The 18,403-nt window shown below is 37.7% G+C and overlaps 4 protein-coding genes across 8 annotated transcripts in view; 3 read left to right on the forward strand and 1 right to left on the reverse strand.

The window, feature by feature from the left end:
- Window positions 1–388: 388 nt before the first annotated feature.
- On the forward strand, window positions 389–2,373 carry LOC122330375 (potential E3 ubiquitin-protein ligase ariadne-2-like). The gene is made up of 4 exons (XM_043227318.1): window positions 389–701; window positions 1,125–1,228; window positions 1,618–1,767; window positions 1,836–2,373. The coding sequence occupies exons 1-4, from the start codon at window positions 620–622 to the stop codon at window positions 2,241–2,243; spliced, it is 744 nt and encodes a 247-aa protein (XP_043083253.1). The 5' UTR covers window positions 389–619; the 3' UTR covers window positions 2,244–2,373.
- Window positions 2,374–5,314: 2,941 nt separating this feature from the next.
- Window positions 5,315–9,008, forward strand: LOC122331207 (polyubiquitin 9-like). 2 transcript variants are annotated; one of them, XR_006248140.1, is made up of 4 exons: window positions 5,315–5,549; window positions 6,179–6,292; window positions 7,101–7,221; window positions 7,588–9,008. XR_006248140.1 is itself a non-coding variant. In XM_043228731.1 (3 exons), the coding sequence occupies exons 1-3, from the start codon at window positions 5,423–5,425 to the stop codon at window positions 7,214–7,216; spliced, it is 357 nt and encodes a 118-aa protein (XP_043084666.1). In that variant the 5' UTR covers window positions 5,315–5,422; the 3' UTR covers window positions 7,217–7,581. The 2 variants fall into 2 exon arrangements, 1 of the variants encoding a protein (XP_043084666.1); XM_043228731.1 differs by lacking the exon at window positions 7,588–9,008 and having other exon boundaries at window positions 7,101–7,581.
- A 462-nt stretch (window positions 9,009–9,470) lies between these two features.
- LOC122331206 (GTPase IMAP family member 9-like) lies at window positions 9,471–11,847 on the reverse strand. Of its 2 annotated transcripts, none has more exons than XM_043228730.1 (3): window positions 11,203–11,847; window positions 11,063–11,119; window positions 9,471–10,822 (listed from the first exon to the last, which is right to left on the reverse strand). In XM_043228730.1, exons 1-3 carry the CDS (start codon window positions 11,204–11,206, stop codon window positions 10,005–10,007), a joined length of 879 nt encoding a protein of 292 aa, XP_043084665.1. In that variant the 5' UTR covers window positions 11,207–11,847; the 3' UTR covers window positions 9,471–10,004. The 2 variants fall into 2 exon arrangements, with proteins under 2 accessions (XP_043084665.1, XP_043084664.1); XM_043228729.1 differs by having other exon boundaries at window positions 11,194–11,847.
- Window positions 11,848–13,267: 1,420 nt separating this feature from the next.
- Window positions 13,268–18,403, forward strand: part of gxylt1a (glucoside xylosyltransferase 1a) — a 10,400-nt gene continuing 5,264 nt past the window's right edge. The window contains exons 1-6 of one of the 3 annotated variants that reach the window (XM_043228685.1): window positions 13,268–13,526; window positions 13,702–13,821; window positions 14,399–15,355; window positions 16,705–16,818; window positions 17,053–17,212; window positions 17,532–17,663. In XM_043228685.1, coding sequence (XP_043084620.1) covers window positions 15,225–15,355; window positions 16,705–16,818; window positions 17,053–17,212; window positions 17,532–17,663 — 537 coding nt within the window. In that variant the 5' untranslated portion in view covers window positions 13,268–13,526; window positions 13,702–13,821; window positions 14,399–15,224. The remainder of the gene's footprint in view (window positions 13,527–13,701; window positions 13,822–14,398; window positions 15,356–16,704; window positions 16,819–17,052; window positions 17,213–17,531; window positions 17,664–18,403) is intronic. The other 2 variants (XM_043228686.1, XM_043228687.1) reach the window with 2 other exon arrangements.

Genomic DNA, 18,403 nt, shown 5'->3' on the forward strand with positions numbered 1-18,403 from the left:
AAGAACTATAGAAATAAAAATGATTGATTGATCAGGATACTAATTGGCTATAAAGATATTTTAGGCATGAACTCTTTTTCACTTTTAATGTTTGTTTAAATTGAGTTTAACAAGCGTAGAATCCCAGTAAGGGTGAGAATCAAGTCCGACTCGTTTTAAAGAATGAACTTAATCCTAAATATAGTTGTAAAAAAACATGTCAGATGTCTCAAGATTATAATGATTAAACATATGTTGAATTCAGATGCACCACAGATGTTAAAGAATATATATTTAGTGTTTAGTGTATTATTATTATAGTGTATTATAGTTAGGTGTTTTGACCGCCTGCCAGGTCGTGATTGGCTGCTAACACGTGTCTGTTTTTTCCCGCGGCGCATGCGCAGTGTTCCGCTACACCTTCAGTAGTTTCGATTCAGTGCTCGTCAAATCAAATGTGAATCTTAAGTGTTTCGTAAAGACGTTTCAGCGTGGGACTCTGAGAGAGATACCGCAGACCCTGGCAGTCTTGAAGGACCTAAATGAAAGCTGCACGGCCCTTGAAGGAGGTTTCGGTGATTCCTGTGAACACGTGACCTTTTACGAGAAACCGAGCGGACTTTATTAGGAAACACAGAAGATGAAGAAGATGTCTGAAACCCTGAAGACGTTCACTCCACACGACAAAGGGATTAAACTCGTGTCAGAACCAAGCGATTTCGGTAAACACTGATTTTTATAAATATATTAAACACACGAGGTTTTATATAATCATCGAGTCTCTCGCCACTGCATGCATTAGTTATTCAGAAATAATATAGTGACGAAAAAAACGAATTTGATCTAAATAATGACGCTTTTTTTATTCATTTCTTTTAGAGCTGCTTTACAGCAGAATTTGAATATATTTGATTAAACTGATACTTCTTGTTTATCATGTGTTTAAATGAAAGACTTTTTAAAGCACAGATTATTCTGAGACTCAATCTTCTAAATGAAGTACAAACGTTGGTTAAAGAGAGAATGTTTTATTAATTTTTATTTTTAAACGATGCATTAAAATGGTATTTTTTTACATTGGTCCAGGCTTCTGTGCTCTGAAAATGAATACAGCACATTTTATGACCAAGCCTTATCCCTTTCAGATGAATTTGATCAAGATCCAGGTGTTTTAAGGGCAGTGTTATCATGCGGTCACGTGACTGATCCTAACTCTCTGACCGACTGCTGCAAATCTCAGCTGGACTCTGTGAGTGAATCTCTGCGCATCTTAAGAGAGCTTTGTATCACTGTAATTCGTTTAAGCAACTTCGACTAACCTCTACGAAGATTGGACTAGATCAGTGGTTCTCGACCACGTTCCTGGAGGCCCCCGGAGCGTTCCTGGAGCGCTTTTAACAACACGGGTCGCATCAAAGCACTGAACAGAATAAAGTAGAAGAACACAATGACAGGGATGTATAATGAAGAGATTGAACAGTTTGTTATTAAATTTAATTTAAACTTGTGTCTCCTCAATCAACCCTGATCCAGAAGTCATTAGTGGAGACCCTGACCTGAGATGAGTCTTTAGGTGATAACTGAACGTGATAATTGAATTTGTAAAGTCTAATTATGATCTCTGGTGTTTGATTTCAGGGACAGACCGAGTTCGAATGCCCGTTGTGTGAAGAAACATGGCCTTACGACGAAGTGAGAAAGCTGGCGAAACTCACTCTCGAAGAGCAGCTGAGTTTCGAGGAGAAGCTCGGGACGAACACGGCCAAGAAGATCGTGGACTTCAGGGTTGTAAGTGAAATATTTCATTTTGCTGACTTGTAACATTAATGTGGTCTAACGCCTCTTTCCTCGTTCAGTGTCCCGGCTGTAGCTTGTACGTCGAGAGGTCCGATGTTTCCAATCTCTGTGTGGAGTGCTCTGTTTGCACGGAAAGGACCGGAGAGTCCTACCAGTTTTGCTGGAATTGTTTGGGAGAATGGAAAGAGTCTCTGAATCGAGCTGATCGGTGTGGGAATGCGGGATGCAGCAATGACAAGAAGCTGCTGAAAGACTGTCCGATCATCTCTTTAACAGACGTTCACGAGAACGCGCGCTGCCCAGAAATCCGTGCATGCACTTCCTGCGGCGTGCTGATCGAACACACCGCGCATGGATGCAATAACATGGATTGCCCTGAATGTGACAATGAGTTCTGCTTCATTTGTTTAAATCCTGGCCATGACTACGATGAAGATCTGCCGTGCGAACTCGCGCCAAGGCAATAGTCTGAATCACAGAGAACACGGCCTCCATTTTAAATCATGCATTCAGATCTTTTTTTTATTAAATGGCGTTTATTTATTGAAAAATCCGTGGTATGTTTATCTATTTGCAAATAAATGTAAATGAATCACATGTATCGTTTCCTGCATATTTCGAGACTTTCCATCGTTAATCACATCATGGCTTCATCCTCTTTGCCAGTGGTTTCCTGAAGTCTGTGTGTGTTCACACGCAACCCGTAAAGGTCCCGGAACGACCAGCCTGTATCTCACAGCAATTCCTATATCTCCAAATCGTAGCCATTGGCTCCTCCAAGGGCCCACGGCACCCCTAAAATAACACTGTCCACCCCATTGGCCCCCAACCATAAAACGAGGCCAGCTCTACCGATGTTAGGTTTGTTCGACTTGCATTAAAACAGCCCTGAGTAAGGATTTCAATAAACGAGCGTGTGCTGGAGTCATGAGTCATTCTATAAACTGAGGTTTGAGCTCTTGACCAACGGATAGAGACCCTTAAAGCGTCTGTGAAATGAGTCGCAGGAAACGCTCTTAAGCGTTAAGATCAATCACTTATCGAGGCCTGTGTTTCTCAAAAGCATCGTGACTTAAGTACTCTGAAGTAAAAAGACAATCAGAAGATTACACCATAAACTTTAGTACAACGTGATTGATTGTAAACTTTATTACTCGTGGTTTTATTTATATAAAATGACATAATAGGGCACCAAAACTAATGAAATGAATAAAATACACGGCTAAATTGAATGACGTATTTATTATTATTATATAAAGCATATTAATAATAATACTTAAACCTTTTATTATATTATACAGGTCCACCTCTGATGCCCATGTTACAACATTACAAAAACAATTAGAAGCCAATTGTGAATTAAATCCATGTCGTAGAGATATATCTAGCTGTGCTTTTAGGAAGAACATAGTGTGAATCTCTCCTTATATACTTAGACCAGACAAAGAAATCTTAAAAACCTTTTGGTTTAGGTTCCTGTGCTCCTGGAGATCTTCCTCAACAGAACACCGTTCTACAAAGTTTTTTAACTTTCTCGTAATACTGCTGTGAACTGAGACTAATTTACCAATCACAGACCTTTAAAATCAGACCAAACGTGAAGATGAGAAACAACAGAGACACAAGACACTTGATATATAATGCTTTATAATGCAAGTGTTTTGGGTAGAAGGAGGAGAGGAAGGAAGGGCCTGAAAAACCACAGGAAATCCTGTTTTCTTGTATGTCAGGTTTTGATTTCATCAATAAATAAATAACTTTGCTCCTTACAAGACTTTCTGTTGTGTGTGTGTATATATATATATATATATATATATATATATATATATATATATATATATATATATATATATATATATTACACTGCTTGTGTTTATGAGACATGGTTAGATACATTTATAGTAATGTATTAATTTATTAAATATGAAACAATAGAAAACGCAACTCAAAGATATGTCAGTGAAGTCTATTTATTAATGATTTGTTTCACTGTATTACAATATCGTTTTCAAAAAAACCTTTCTGAATGATGAGTCTCACGCTTCAGTAACGCTCAGCCCAGCGGGACGGAGCTCCTTGTTTCATGGGGAGGATTTCATCAATGACTGTGATTCGTTTCGGATCCCAGACGCAGTCTTCTTCCAGACCGCTCGGGACCATGCCGCAGTTTGGAGGACACCAGGCCGTGTCGTACCCGTGATCGTGCCAGGTTCTCTGCATCGGATGACGTTGGTGGTCAATCTTCTTCACTTTCCCAACATCGACCCTCACTCTCAGAACCACTCTCTTCTCCTCAACAAGATTCAGAGGGTATCTGGAGGCCTTCTGTAGATCTCGGCTGAGGTAGACTCCACGTCCCAGCATGCCGTCAGGAGACTGCTTGAAGCCAGACCGTCTGATTATTGCAGCAGCCTCTCTGGACGTGCCGTGATACATCCTGTAGATTTTACCCTCTGCTGGTTCTGTGTAACTCTCGAGACATGGTGGAGCGCCGGGTCCCAAGTCATCTTCAGCCCACATGACTGAACCTGGACAACGTTTTGAAACGAGTAGAAACTTTAGAAGAATTTCACCCAGTCAACTAGAAAATTCACTAGCATCAAAAGTCACTTAAGGCTTTTTGAACATAAAAATATTTCCACAAAGAGAGCGTTGTCTTACCTCTGAAGTCGCTTCTAAAGATAACGGCTTCCTCTTGAACGAAGGTCTATAAAGAGAAAGATGTTCCGGGGTGTGTCCACGAGGAAGAACTTTCAGTCACGTGTCGATTTTATCAAAGCAAAAAACAAGTATTTGTTTGTGAACCTTTGCCGTTCAAACACCTGCTCTCGTAAATAGTTTCTGTTTGGGTGGAGCAGGAAAATGATCTTCTGCGGCCAAAACGAAACTGAAAAGCTTTTTAGAATTAAAATAAATGAAGCATGTTCACGTTGAGTTTACCATCTAGTTCTAAACTAATTTCCAGTGGAAGTTTTAGTGCCTGTAAAAACAAAAGCAAATGTACATTTTAAGTAAAAATATACAAATTGACTTTGGAATAAACATCATTGAATGCAAGTATTGCTAGGTGTTCATATCGTCTCTTAATTTGATGTAACTAGAAGGTATTGAGACTAATTGTTGTTTGCTGGCTGTGTGTTGTTTGACTTCTAGAGGAGTATAGTGTGTGTACTACAGAGTAGGGTGTTGTGTATTTAGTGATGCTTTGTGTGTAGAGTTATGATTTCTATTTGTTGGAGCGTGGAATCTTGTCTACAAACGATCCTCTCGACTTTCACTGAGACAATAAACACAGATTACTAATGACATTTTTTAATTTTTTATAGAAATATAAAAAAGCTCTTTAGCTATTCTGGACTTTCTAGTTTGGTGTCTGTTGCAAATATTAAACATGTTTAAAGTTTCCTTTCTCTCTGGGGTGTTGACTTAAATAAGATCCGTAAAGTTTTAAAACCGTAGAGGTATTCTTTATAAAACAATGAAGACTCCTCCACATTTAATTTTTGGGTGTACTATCCCTTTAAAAGCATCGGCGCGCTCTCGGGCGAATAGTGAAAGTAAAACTAAACAGCAGCGTGTTGTTTATTTTGAATAATAACAATAATAATAATAATCTTCTATTCTGAATTTGATCAGCAGGTTAAAAATGAGCTGCTGCATTTTTGTTAAAGGGTGGGATGGAAAAGAAAGAACAGTGTGTGTGGATTCAGAAGAAGAACTGAAGAACATGACTGTCGGAGAGTTTAAAAGAAGGGCCTATCCTGAATTTGAATGTGAGTCTAACACTTTATATTTTATTATTTCATGTAATTCATTTAAAAACAATTCGTATCATCGTGTTGATTCACAATCTCTTAAAAGAGCTAGTGTAAGAGGATCAGGTTATTATTGTACAACAAACAAAAAAACTACTATTAGAGGGTTTTTTATTAAAAAGATAGCAGATGTATAGAATGGAAATATATACAGTTCTAATATATTTGTGCAATTTCATTTTAGAACACACTTCAGCCTGAAGAGACTTTTATGAAAAGTGTGTAAACTATAAGAGCAGACCCTGCTTGTGTTTCTGTAGGATAAGTGTGTTTAACTGAATTCATATCATCTGCAGAAAGCTTGCGAGCGTAAAATGCTCTTTCGGTCCACACAGGGTCGCCTGCGCTGTAAAGAAAAGGCCGTGAATATGTAGATCATTTTAAACTAAAACACACGGCCTTAGAGGATCAAATAAAAATAAAGACATGCTTTTGGTTTCTTGAAGACGGCTCACATTGACTTGAATGCAAACAACCCTGAGAAAACTTGACTGTTATTTTACTAAAGGGGACCGTATTTGAAGTAAAAATGATGCTAATTACAGTAAAAGTCTGTTAAGGTTGATGCATGACTGTTTTCTTCATAGTGAACCTGAGACTGATCTTCGATGGCAAACAGCTGGAGGACGAACATACACTTGGTTTTTATGGAATAAAGGATCGTTCGATACTTCATGCATTAAAGCATCTGTGTGGAGGAGGTATATAAGACTCAGATAATAGTCTTAAGACTAATCCTTCATGTTCTCACACAAAACAGTGTTTTCTAGCACTTCTGTAAAATCTGCTCTTCAACTAATATACAGATAATCAATTAATCATTCTTATATATATAGCTCTTTTAACAACACAGGTTGTATCAAAGCACTGGACAGAATAAAGCAGAAGAATATAAAGGAGAAGATAACAGGGTCATTTATTATTTTGGAGATTTTTCAGAATTATCTGATGATTAAACCGTTTCAAAGAGCAGCATTTATTAAAAATAGAAGATCTGGCTTAGTGCAGAGAATGAATCTGTTACACAATAAAAAGCTGCCATAACTAACATAAACAAACATGAATTAAACAGAACGTTTGTTCAGGGTTATCTAATAATCTTCTGACAACATTATCACAACAGCATAGTGTTTGCTCTTGAACATTTTAGTTTGATGTTTATCCGTTGAAAAAAAATTATTGTAAAATAAATAAATTGCCTGATCAATAATCAACATTCAGAAAAAATGTGTTTTTATAACTTGATGGAGTTTTGGAAAGTCAGCTGGGTAAGACGAACCAATCCTATAGGGCAAATATTAAAAATACCGTGCTATTAAATGTTTTACTCTATACAAAAAATCTAAAATCCTATACAGAAATTGAAAGAAATGAGGAGTTAGCCCAGGTCTTCCTTTGTGAACTTCATTTGGAAATGATTGATCCGTCGTGTAATTCATGTTAAATGAACAGAATGAAGATTTGAAGGCATACTCTGACAGATCTCTTGTCTCACATCGTCTCTCTCAGGCCCGAGCTGTGCAGAAGAAGATGATGGAGATGAAGCAATGTCCAGGACTAGATCAATAGAGAGATTAGCTGAAATGCAGAAGCCCAGCCAGAACGGATCATGCAGCGTGTTGTGATACTCGTACGCTAGCAGTTCACTGCCTTAAAACACACTCTCTCAGCCTTCAAAGTACATTTCCTGACACACGTGAAGTTATAATGAACGCCATAAAGAACACAGACGCCCTTCTCCAACGACTGATCGCATTTTATCATGAAAGATTACAAAAACCAAAAATGTGCTCGTTTAAAACAACACTCACTGATGGATCAATAGCAACATCTCCTGTTTTTCACATCAGGCGCCAAGTTATGAATTATCTTGTGTCACAAAACATTTTACTTAAGAGACTGAAATCAATAGTAGTAACTAAAGTTGCTGTGCTTTTATACCATAGAAACGTTAGTAAATAGTAGCATCTAAATACTATTTGTATTTATTTTGCAGTCGGGGTGGTGTTACTCCAAGCCAGCAGAGGGAGCCCTAACCTCTGGATGAACTGTGAGCGCTTCCTCTGCTGCTACTTCCTCTTCCTGTTTCCTGGGAACTATATATTCTGAAGCGGGTCCCTCACCTGCATGTAGCATTGTTGTAGTTAGCCTAGCCTTGTTTATTCATACTTTCCTTGTGGCTGTATTCCTATTGATCTATTGTTAGCTTGAGACTATATTATTTGGATCATTCTTTGTTTGGGACGTTTAGGTTTACAATCAGTGTTTGGTGCCTGTACATCAGTATCATATCAATCATTTCCTTTGCATTTCCACAAGGAAACATGTATGTGTGTTCATGTACATTTATTAAATGCATTGCATGTTGATCTTCATAATCTGTTAGTGTGTGGATAAGATCCCTAAAGTTGCAAGGACTTAATTTTAAGATATTCTTTGTGAAAGATTGCTTGTCCACACCCCCCTAAAAAGACTAGTTTAAACACGTCTCTACGTCACAGAGTGGTTTATTTGCATAACTCCGCCCACATGTTTACTCAAAGAAATAAGGCGGAGCTATCATTCTGTGTGTAGTGTTGCTGCGGGCGCCATGTTCTGGAGACGCTGGGTTTCGTTGAAACTGAAACTACTTTGTGTTTCTAAAAGAGGACAGGACTAGAAATCAGTGTTAAGTTGTGTTTTCTACACCGTTCAGAACAGTGTATTTAATACCAAACTGTTCACTCTCTTCATTATACATCCCTATCGTTGTATTCTTCTACTTTATTCTGTTCAGTGCTTTGATAAAAACCTGTGTTGTTAAAAGCACTATAGAAATAAAAATGATTGATTGATTGATGTGTCCCTAACACCCATCTACAAATAGCTTATCTGAGAGATTTGTGCAAAGCTTGAAGAATGAACTGTGAGCCACGGGACATGAAAAGCTCACAGTAAACCAGAAGCTTCACGATTTCTTGTTGGCATACAGATACAAATCGAACACCTGCCATGTTGTTCCTTGCGAGACCCTTACGTTCAAGGCTGGACTTGGACGTTGGAGTGTAGGAATCACAAATGGACACCTGCAAAGGTCAAAGAAAGTTGAGATTGCAGCTGATATCACCTGGAGGCACACTGATCCGTTGAGAAGATCAAATGTTCCTCTGGAAAGTGATCCGGTGATTGTTCGTTCTCCACTACTGATGCTGTTATCAGTGGAAGTGATCCCGGTGATCCTCCCGGTGTACTGTACTTCCTGCTGGAGGACCTGTGAAGAGAAACCTGGACGGAAACCACCAAACCAACTCGATTTATGAAAAAAAAATAACAGTTTTATAAAACAAATAAAAGTGAAACTGTTGTTTCCTGGGCCATGGGGGATGAAATGTAGTGTGCTGAGTTTAATACTCCTAAACTAAACTCAAGACTCTTTTATGTTGTCGTCTGCCTGTGTTACGTGCTGTGTGTGTCTGGTTGTTTGTGTGGTCTTTTTGTCTGTTTTCCCCGAGAGCTGTCTCTCTTGTTCTCTCAGGTACGCGCTTGCTGATTGGAGGATGCGGCTGTCCATCATCGTCCCGGAGTCGCCGGTGCAGCCAACCCGACGTCTTCCAGCAGTTTAAAAAGCGCGCCGCTTGTTACGTTCGGTAGCTCAGAGCTCATTGTTCAGTGTGTACGCAGGTGTTTCGTGACATAGTTGATTTGTTTCAGTTTTCCAGTGTGTGCTAATGTGTCTAACTCGTTCAGATCCAGCATCTTGCCTGACATTGTTGCCTAGAATTAACTGTCCTTTCTCTTGGGGAAAAGAGAACAGGGTTAGGTCGTACGACATACATTTCGCACGTAGCTGTTCCATGTTAGACACATCAGGTAAGGAGTGAGCGCCCTTTTGTACTTTTGTTTTCTCGTCCTAGTGAGAGTAGGTTAGTTACGGCGCCGCACGCGCTGAAGATTTCGGTTTGTTTTCCACATTTTTCTTTGGCTAGTTTACAGGGATATTGGGCTACTTAGTTTGGGGTTTTGTTATATTTATTTCTTTACTTTAGCTTTATTACAGACTCAAATTACGAACAGACAATGAAGAAATGCAACAACAGTACAAGAAAGGAATTAAAATGATGAGACAATGATACAATATTGTTATATATCAAGCTGCTGAAGGACAGAGCATGACAGGGACATCTGCATACATGAAGATTCACTGAAATAATCCCAGCCATACAAGCAAACGTTCCAAATAAAAGAATACAATATTCTGTGTGGTCTCTTCTTCTTGATGAATCAGTAACACATCACAGTGTGTTCACAATACAAGGTATCACTCAAATAAACACAATCCCTCGACATCATCAGCCATCTGTTACATCTATACAAATACTGTAAGTTTTAAAGAACAACCTGTTTAAAAACAGCTGAGAGCATTTTATTTTGAATCTAACTGCTTTCTTTCTTTCTCTTTTCCGTGATTTTTTTCACAGCGAGTGATATAGCCGTTCCCGCAGCAAACGAAGCCCCCGCTGCGATTAAAACCGGTGCGACCGCAGCCTCGGCGGCGAGACCTCCAGCTATCGCCGTTCCCGTTCCTATAACCGATGCGACTCCTAAAGCAACGTCTCCTGCCTTTTTCTTCATCTCCTTCATTTTCATCTTTTTCTGAGCTTCCTCGAACATTTCATTGGTGTAATGGGTTCCTCCGTTTTCCTGGATCATCCTGTCGATCTTCTTCAGCAGCTCTGTGACCTGGGAGCGGTTCCCCAAGTCTTTATTGTTGAACGCATGGTATCTTCCACCGCAGCTCTCAGTGAGTTTCCTTAAGTTCGGGCTTTCTCCTACAAAGCTTTGCAAAGTTTTATTTCCCAGCTGATCCGAGCGGGTGAACAGAACGATAGTAAAGCGCGCTGCATTTTTTCCAAAGTTTTCCTGGATGACTTTCACCGCGTTTTCCTCCTCTTGTGTAAACCTTGCGTCCAGATTGATGACCAGCAGAAACACATGAGGACCGGGAACGGACAGCTCGACACACTTCTCTACTTGTGTCTTCATTTCTTCTTTGGTCAGCGATCCAGAAAACCCCGGCATGTCAATTACAAAGATTATTCTTCCTCTTTGCTCTACAGATTCTCTGCTGCAGTTTCTCGTAACGTCTACAGGCGAGGATTCTGCACGAAACCTTTCCCGTCCCAGAATAGTGTTTCCCGTTGCACTCTTTCCTGTTCCAGACTTCCCTACCAGAACAATCCTTAGCTCAGACGCTGCAAAGCAATAACGATCGTTATATTCTAAGCTGGATTTCTTCCTCAAAGTTAGTTCAAATACATTGGAATCCAAATACATTAGGTTATCGTGTTTCTCTGTATGAACACACTTGCTTTCGCAATTTTTTCATTTAGTATTTGTGTCCAAAGTGACAAAAAATAAATAACATCAAAGGCAGTTTGTTAAAATTCTAAAAAAGACAACAATAAATGTCAGTGAACGGTCAGATAACTTACTCGATAAGACATTTGAGTCATAAGAACCTTCGGAAAAGTCGCTTGACAGTAATGCATCTGAGAAAAACACAAACAAAACCGTTTATTCTTTATACTCATGTTACTTTAAAACCAATTTTAAATTGACTTACCAAACTCACTCATGTCTGATTTCCTCTGTGCTGAATGTTGCTTTGAACACTTCCTGATGATCTCTGGGTCTACTTTTACTTTTACTTTTACTCTTAAGCTCTAGTTTCGTTCTTGTTAGATAATTACATAAATCAGCCAATCAGGACCTAACCCCTTTAAAACGATTCACGTAAAAACTTTTATACACAAAGAGCGAAAGTAACATTTGATGCATATATCGCCATTTCACTAAAAATGTCATTTGCCAGACTTTTTTTTATCAATTCGGCATTCGCTGGCGCAAAAAACTGTGTTTCGCCTCAACTTTGATTGTAAAAGCAACCCCAGGATTTTCAACATGTCTGAAGCGGTTTGCTGGATTCTCTGTAACAACTACCAAATACCTTACCTCATCCATCTCCTCGACGACCTCCTCATTAAACTTCAGGCCCCAGGGCTTCCATAGAATTTCTAGGCATCAGTCTCGACTCGAAAACTTCCAAGCCTCTCTCCCCCAAGAAAAGATCGACAGACCATTCTAGGAGCTTCAAACCTACCCCGTAGTAGTGGCCACCTTCCTATTCGCTGCGATAATGAAGCCCCAGTTCACTGCATCAACAAACACAGTTCCCATTCACCTGGCCTTATGCCCTTGTTAAGACGTCTCATTTGGATCTCGGCTCACAACCAATTCAAAATAATCACCAAACATATTCCTGGAAAGGAACATCAGATATTAAATGAAGCTATTTTGGGGGGGAAACAGGAATCTATGAAAGAGACGAAATGAAGTGAACCATTTACTAAGCTGAGCCTGCTAGCATTTCTAAATTCAGTAAACTCAACTGTGTTTCTGTACCTTCCTTCTGTTTTAATCTGTCTCTGTCAGTGAAACACAGAAATAATGCCTGATTCAAATCTATGTGCTTTCATTGCTCCATGGACTGAAATGATGTTTGAAAAATCACCCTAGTAAATAATTTCATTACGTAAATAACCATTCATAACCTTGGGGTGAAGCAATATACCTTTAATTTTCTTAACCTACAGTAAAATGAGTTAAAAGTGAATACAGTAATAATAAGGTTCACTCTGAAGAAATTATTGGAGAAATTATGTGACCGTTTGAAATATTGAAATTATTAGAACATACTGGTTCTTGGAGCAATGTCGTCTATACTTTTTTTATTTATAAAAAAGCTATATCACTCCAATATTTCAGTTTCAACATATGTAAAGGAAAGATTTTTGTTTGTGCCAGCTATACAGTAAAATGATTTTAATTAATACAGTAACAGCTAGGGTCACTGTAAACAGAAATAAACTGAAAGCATAAGCAAACCTATATAAAGGGAAGATTTAATAAAAATTCTATTTAATAAATTCTATTTAATAAAAAAAATATTGCCCCATTTAAACTTGCACTCTATTCATTTACTGCTTGTTTTCCAAAAAAATAAAAACAAACAAAATGAAAAATATTACTAGCTTCTGTATTATTTTGGTATTGTATTTGTTTTCTTTTTAATTATTATACAGTTAACAAAAAGCAAAAAAGCCCTCTAACTCTAGCTTCTTTTACTCTTTTTGTATTCTGCGTTTCCTTTTTTATTAATTATACAATTAAACGTTCTAGGTGTAATGTGTTAGGTTAATCTGAGAATAATTTGTCTATCATTTTGTTGATTTTAATTTCCGCTGTTGTCCTCATTTGCAAGACACTTTGGTGTGTGTGTGTGTGTAAAAGTATGTTTTAAAAATGGTAATGCACTCACAAACATTTTAAAATTAATGTGCAAGTCAGAAAAACGAATAAATAAAAAAATCTTGAAATTGTACAAATTATATAAAAATTGTTAAATGTAAGACGTCACCTTTATGGCCTTTTAGGGTTAAATTATGTTTTAATATTTTGGGTTACAGTCAACATTAATCTATTGAGAATATCAGTGACACAACTTTTATGTGTCTTTACATCAGTTTCGACCGCTCGGCAGATATAATTTCACTTACTGTACGATTATGCCGCTTTTTCTGGCGTTTAAACTCTTCCTGGTTGTGTTCAGTGTTAACACACTTAAGTGTAAAGTGAAAGTGAAAGCACTCGGATCAGGAACGACGGGCCTCGTGGAATCAAGAGAGTCTCGGTTTGCTTGCTGCGAGACGTTTTTCATTTTGTTGTCGTTTTCCGTTTTTCTGCTAAAACATTCAGAATGATGTTTCAGGTCAACATAGTCTATAACAAAATGAACAAAATTTTCTCTTACAGTGTCAGATTCAGAGGTGAAGTTTAACAACACAACCATCTTAGAACTAAAGAAGAAACTCAGACATCGGATCCCTGGAGCACCTGGTATGATAAGTGCTTTGTGTTTTTCTTGAAAGAATCTCGCCGTTATTTTAGTGAAGTTTGTCTTGAGTGCAGACACAACGATGATGTTCTCCCTAAGGATTCAAGTCTAAATTATTTTGCTATGTATACGTTCACATGTCATTGGAGTTGCTCATCATGGTTTTTCTTTTGTCAGACCCACACTTTTTAGGGCTGATGTTTGTGGGGATCTATCTCGAAGAACAACGCACTCTTCAGGATTATGGAATTAAACATTTAAGTCATCTTCTCTTGGTGATGAAAATGTCTGGTGGAGGTAAGATGTTCTTCTTGGTTTCAACCCAGTTAAGATTCATACAATTTGTCATGCAACGATATTCATAGTACACAATGCCAAATATAAGAGTATAAGATTTGTATAAAATGAATAGTAAGCAGACCCCGCTATTGTTTGTGGGTCCCTTGACTTCAGGGGAGTTGGTCCCTAAGTAGGGCGCTCTCTCCAGATATGTAGATCCTGTTAGTGATTGTTTTCATGGGACATTATACATAATCCATCCGTCTTATTGAAATATCAAAGCAGCTCGACTGTAAACCAGTTATATGTTTATGCAGTAGACCTCAGCAGATGGTGTTGCTCATTTAATGTCACACAGCAAGACAAATAAATAGCATCATTTAGCATCATTTAGAAATAAACAAAAACTAATGAAAAATTATTTAAGAGATTATTTCAGACTTTAGCACAATCCCACGTTGGGTTTATTTGTAATAATAATATTCTCATTTAAAAGATGAAGAATTAATCTGTGCATGAATCGAGCAGGTTTAGATCGATCTCGGTTGCATTAATGTTCATGACTTGATGTGTTTAATCTCGTTCTTTCTCGTAGGCCCTCCTCCTCCCGATGAACGATTCCCCAGATCTGAATCCATGGAAAGATTGAGTTTCAGTATGTAGATGTATTAGTGTGTAGCCATCCTTTCAGATTTAGAGTTATTTGATATGTAATATATAATATGTAAAAAAGCTGCTTTTTATTTCCATATATTTTAAAATGTAACTGATGGCTGTGGTCAACCCTGAATTTTCAGCATCATAGATCATAGCTTTTTTGAGCAGAATCACTTCTGAAGGATTGTGTGAATGGTAACGTATCTCTCCTTTCCCATAAGTACATTTTTAATGATATCTACACAGAGTTTCTAAGGTACATAATATTGATCACAGTAATTGTACCTTTCGGTGATATTGAAACAATTTTTTTTATTCTTTGATTGTTCATTTAGTAAAGCCTTTTGGTTTGGTACATTTGAGCGGCTTTAAGTTTCAATCATTTTTGGTTTAGTAATGCAAGATGTACTTATTCAGTTTGCATCGAATTTTATTTTAATATTCGGGTTAATTCTGGTCGTAAACGTAAATGACTCAAAACAAAGCCGCTGTTTTCTGTGTTTCAAAAATAATTTTGGGTGTATTGTAAATGTATAAGATTTGTCAAATGAAAAGCTGGAAGAAGAATTCGTAGTTTGTTGCAGAAATAAAAATAATAATAATAATCAACGTTCGGCTGAAAGGCGGAGCCACGTGGTCACGTGACTGGACGATCCAGGAAGTTCTCGACGCAGCTGATTAAAATTCATGAGCTCGCCTCCGCCATAGTAGTTAGTGAAGCGTTTAGCGTGATTTATCTTCATGGCTGCTCTTTTAGTCAGAAAATGCGTCGGTATCTTCGAGTTCTGTTCGTCTGCACGCTATTAGTCTTCTGCTCGCTGCTCTATATCTTTAATCAACTCGTGTCTTCTCTGGAGAACGACAACCATCTGAGGAAAGGCGCGCAGGATGACAGGTAAACACTAAATCAGCCTTCCAGCAACACTCTACACGAACATCTACACGAACATCTACACGACGACACAAAACTGAGCTTATAATCTCTGGACTCGTGGTGTGACGAGCTTCAATGACTGGACGGGTGTTATAAATCACACAAGTCTTAACTAAATCGTTTTTAATAATTAGATGCGGGTGAGACTCGTATATAGACGTGATCCTGAGGAAATCTAAGGGTTGTTTGGGATGGATTGCTGGTCATTTATGTTAGTAATGTGGTCACGCTGACGGTGTTGACATCGAATTAATATTCATAAGCGTCCTTCGTTGTAGAAGCCGTTAATTCGTCCACTGACTAACTCCCGCCTTCCCGACTCCGTCTTTCAGCCAATTAGCGAGGCCTTCTTGGCGAACGTAATGTTACGTAATTAATATTCATGAGTCAGGTCATCTCGAGTTCAAGTCGGCGGATTACAGGTTTGCATTTTGTTGGTTGTGTTTTATTGCTATTTATCCGTTATTATTGTGATTTTAGTACAGGCCTATTTTAATATTTTAGACGCCATGGACTCCTTAATATTATTTAATGTGTCAGAACCCAATTCACAATAATTGTAAATGCTGTACAATATTATTTTCTTTTAGTTATTTAGATATAATTGCATTTTATTTTTATAAGTTTCATATTAACTTATTTATTAATTTATTATTATTATTATTATTATTATTGTTATTATTATTATTATTGATGTTATTATTTACTAGACACCAGTTGAAAAACAGTGTTATTTATTTATCTGAATGAAAAAAAAAAAAAAAAAAAGCATTTATTTATCTTAAACAGACCGAATGTCAGGTTTCAGAGAGTTTCTTTCAGTGTTATTTTTAAATAATAATATTATTATTAGTATTATTTAAATTTGCTATTATATATATATATATATATATATATATATATATATATATATATATATATATATATATATATATATATATATATATATATATTTATTTATTTATTTACTTTTTTAAATATATTTTATATTAATTTATATTATATATTTTATATGATAAAATATAAGATATTTTTTAAAACAGATTGAAAATATATATATATATATATATATATATATATATATATATATATATATATATATATATATGTATATGTATATATATATATATGTATATGTATATGTTTTAAATGTAAAGCAGAGCCGGTCTTCACGTCACAGATGTTTCCGGGTGTCTCTGATTCAGACCCCGTTGATCTTGAGCTGAAGCTGATGCATCTGTTGATGTGCAGCTGGTGTGTGTGTGTGTGTGTGTGTGTGTGTGTGTGTGTGTGTGTGTGTGTTGATGTAGAGGCTCTTTGTCTCCTGTCAGGTGTAAGTCAGACTCTGTCAGTCTTTGGGAACCGTACTGGAGAGTCAGCGATGCTGTGTGTCCAAACCACTGTGTTACAGACTCGGCTCGTAGGTACAGACCTTCGGCTCTAGATCTAGATTCGTCTGTCTGTGCGCTTTAATGTTTAGCTGTCGGGCATGTGCTTTTATTCTCATATATTCCACGTTATATGGCACTTGTGTTGACCGTGTGTGTGTGTGTGTGTCTCGCTGCTCTGCTGGATGCAGCTCCGGTCATGAATCAGTGGTGTGTGTGTGTGTGTGTGTGTGTGTGTGTGTGTGTGTGTGTGTGTGTGTGTGTGTTCAGGTCTGCTCCTCACGATCCGGTGGAGCTGGCGGTGGTGGCCTGCGGCTCCAGACTAGAAGAAACCCTCACCATGCTCAAATCTGCCGTCCTCTTCAGCCAAAGACATTTGCACTTTCACATTTTCACAGAAGATGACCTCCTCGCTGGATTCAGACGGGAGGTGAGCAGTAAAAACATTAAATGGACATAAAATGCAAAAATGACAAACATAATGCAAATCAGTAAATCGTATTTATTATGCAATTTAAGATGCCTGTCTTTTGTATGAGAGCATCAGCAGATGTTTTATAATTAAAAGTTTCAAACTGGTGCATTTAAAAGTCAACCAAGACATTTTTAAAACTAGTAATTCAGAAGTAGTCATATGTTTGTTAGTCGGGTTGATCAGGATATATAGTGAATGTAATCGAGGTTTTAGCTCACTGTTATCTCAAAACATCCTTCATGTGCTGAGAGATGATGAAAGCGTGTCTCTTCAGCTGGACTCGTGGCCTCGCAGATATCGCTCCGGGTTCATCTACAGTCTTTATCCCATCACCTTCCCCGGAGAAAACTCCAGAGAGTGGAGGAGACTCTTCAAACCCTGCGCTTCTCAGAGACTCTTCCTCCCTGTGAGTATCTCAGACCGCTTCTTTAATCAATGACACGAGGGCTTTTCTTATACATGCGTACGCACACACACACACACACACACACACACAGACACACACACACACACACACACACACACACACACACACACAGACACACACACACACACACACACACACACACACACACACACACACACACACACACACACACACACACACACACACACACACACACACACACACACACACACAGTCACTTATCTCACACACACACACACACACACACACACATACAGTCACTTACTGAAGCAGGTTTGAGGTTAATTTTGTGTATTATATATACTTTAAATGTGAATAACTGACTTCTGATCATCTTTTTATAATGTCTAGCTGTTATTAAAGGAAATACCCAGTAATCCAGAAATCATGTTACGTGTGTATTATGTATTTAATAATACTAAAGATATGAAGCTGTTTCTATTCAGTAAATCTGTGTCAATCCAGATGATTCCAGAAGCTGTTTTATGAGATTTGAGTTTGTTTCGTGTTAATTTTTAACTGGATGTTGTACTATTCTACATAACTATGTGTTTAATGTTTCATATATTATATGAGGTAGGTATGATTTGAAGGATCAAGGTTTCAGAAAACAATCAACATTAACTCAAACTTGACTCAGTCTCAGTATTTAATAAATCAATTGGCAATAAATCACTTTACAGTAGAGATATTATAGTCCAGAGGTGTGTGTGTGTGAG

This window comes from Puntigrus tetrazona, chromosome 25 (assembly GCF_018831695.1).
Source record: "Puntigrus tetrazona isolate hp1 chromosome 25, ASM1883169v1, whole genome shotgun sequence".
Classification (NCBI taxonomy): Eukaryota; Metazoa; Chordata; class Actinopteri; order Cypriniformes; family Cyprinidae; genus Puntigrus; species Puntigrus tetrazona.

Bases quoted from the DNA above. Each gene is read 5' to 3' on its own strand.
- LOC122331207 (XM_043228731.1), top strand. From the start codon at position 5,423: ATGAGCTGCTGCATTTTTGTTAAAGGGTGGGATGGAAAAGAAAGAACA. The intron at 5,550-6,178 runs GTGAGTCTAACA...TTTTCTTCATAG, and splicing joins GGCCTATCCTGAATTTGAAT to TGAACCTGAGACTGATCTTC. The intron at 6,293-7,100 runs GTATATAAGACT...CGTCTCTCTCAG, and splicing joins AAAGCATCTGTGTGGAGGAG to GCCCGAGCTGTGCAGAAGAA.
- LOC122330375 (XM_043227318.1), top strand. From the start codon at position 620: ATGAAGAAGATGTCTGAAACCCTGAAGACGTTCACTCCACACGACAAA. The intron at 1,229-1,617 runs GTGAGTGAATCT...GTTTGATTTCAG, and splicing joins GCAAATCTCAGCTGGACTCT to GGACAGACCGAGTTCGAATG. The intron at 1,768-1,835 runs GTAAGTGAAATA...TTCCTCGTTCAG, and splicing joins AGATCGTGGACTTCAGGGTT to TGTCCCGGCTGTAGCTTGTA.
- LOC122331206 (XM_043228729.1), bottom strand. The intron at 10,823-11,062 runs GTAAGTTATCTG...ATTGCTTTGCAG, and splicing joins TGACTCAAATGTCTTATCGA to CGTCTGAGCTAAGGATTGTT.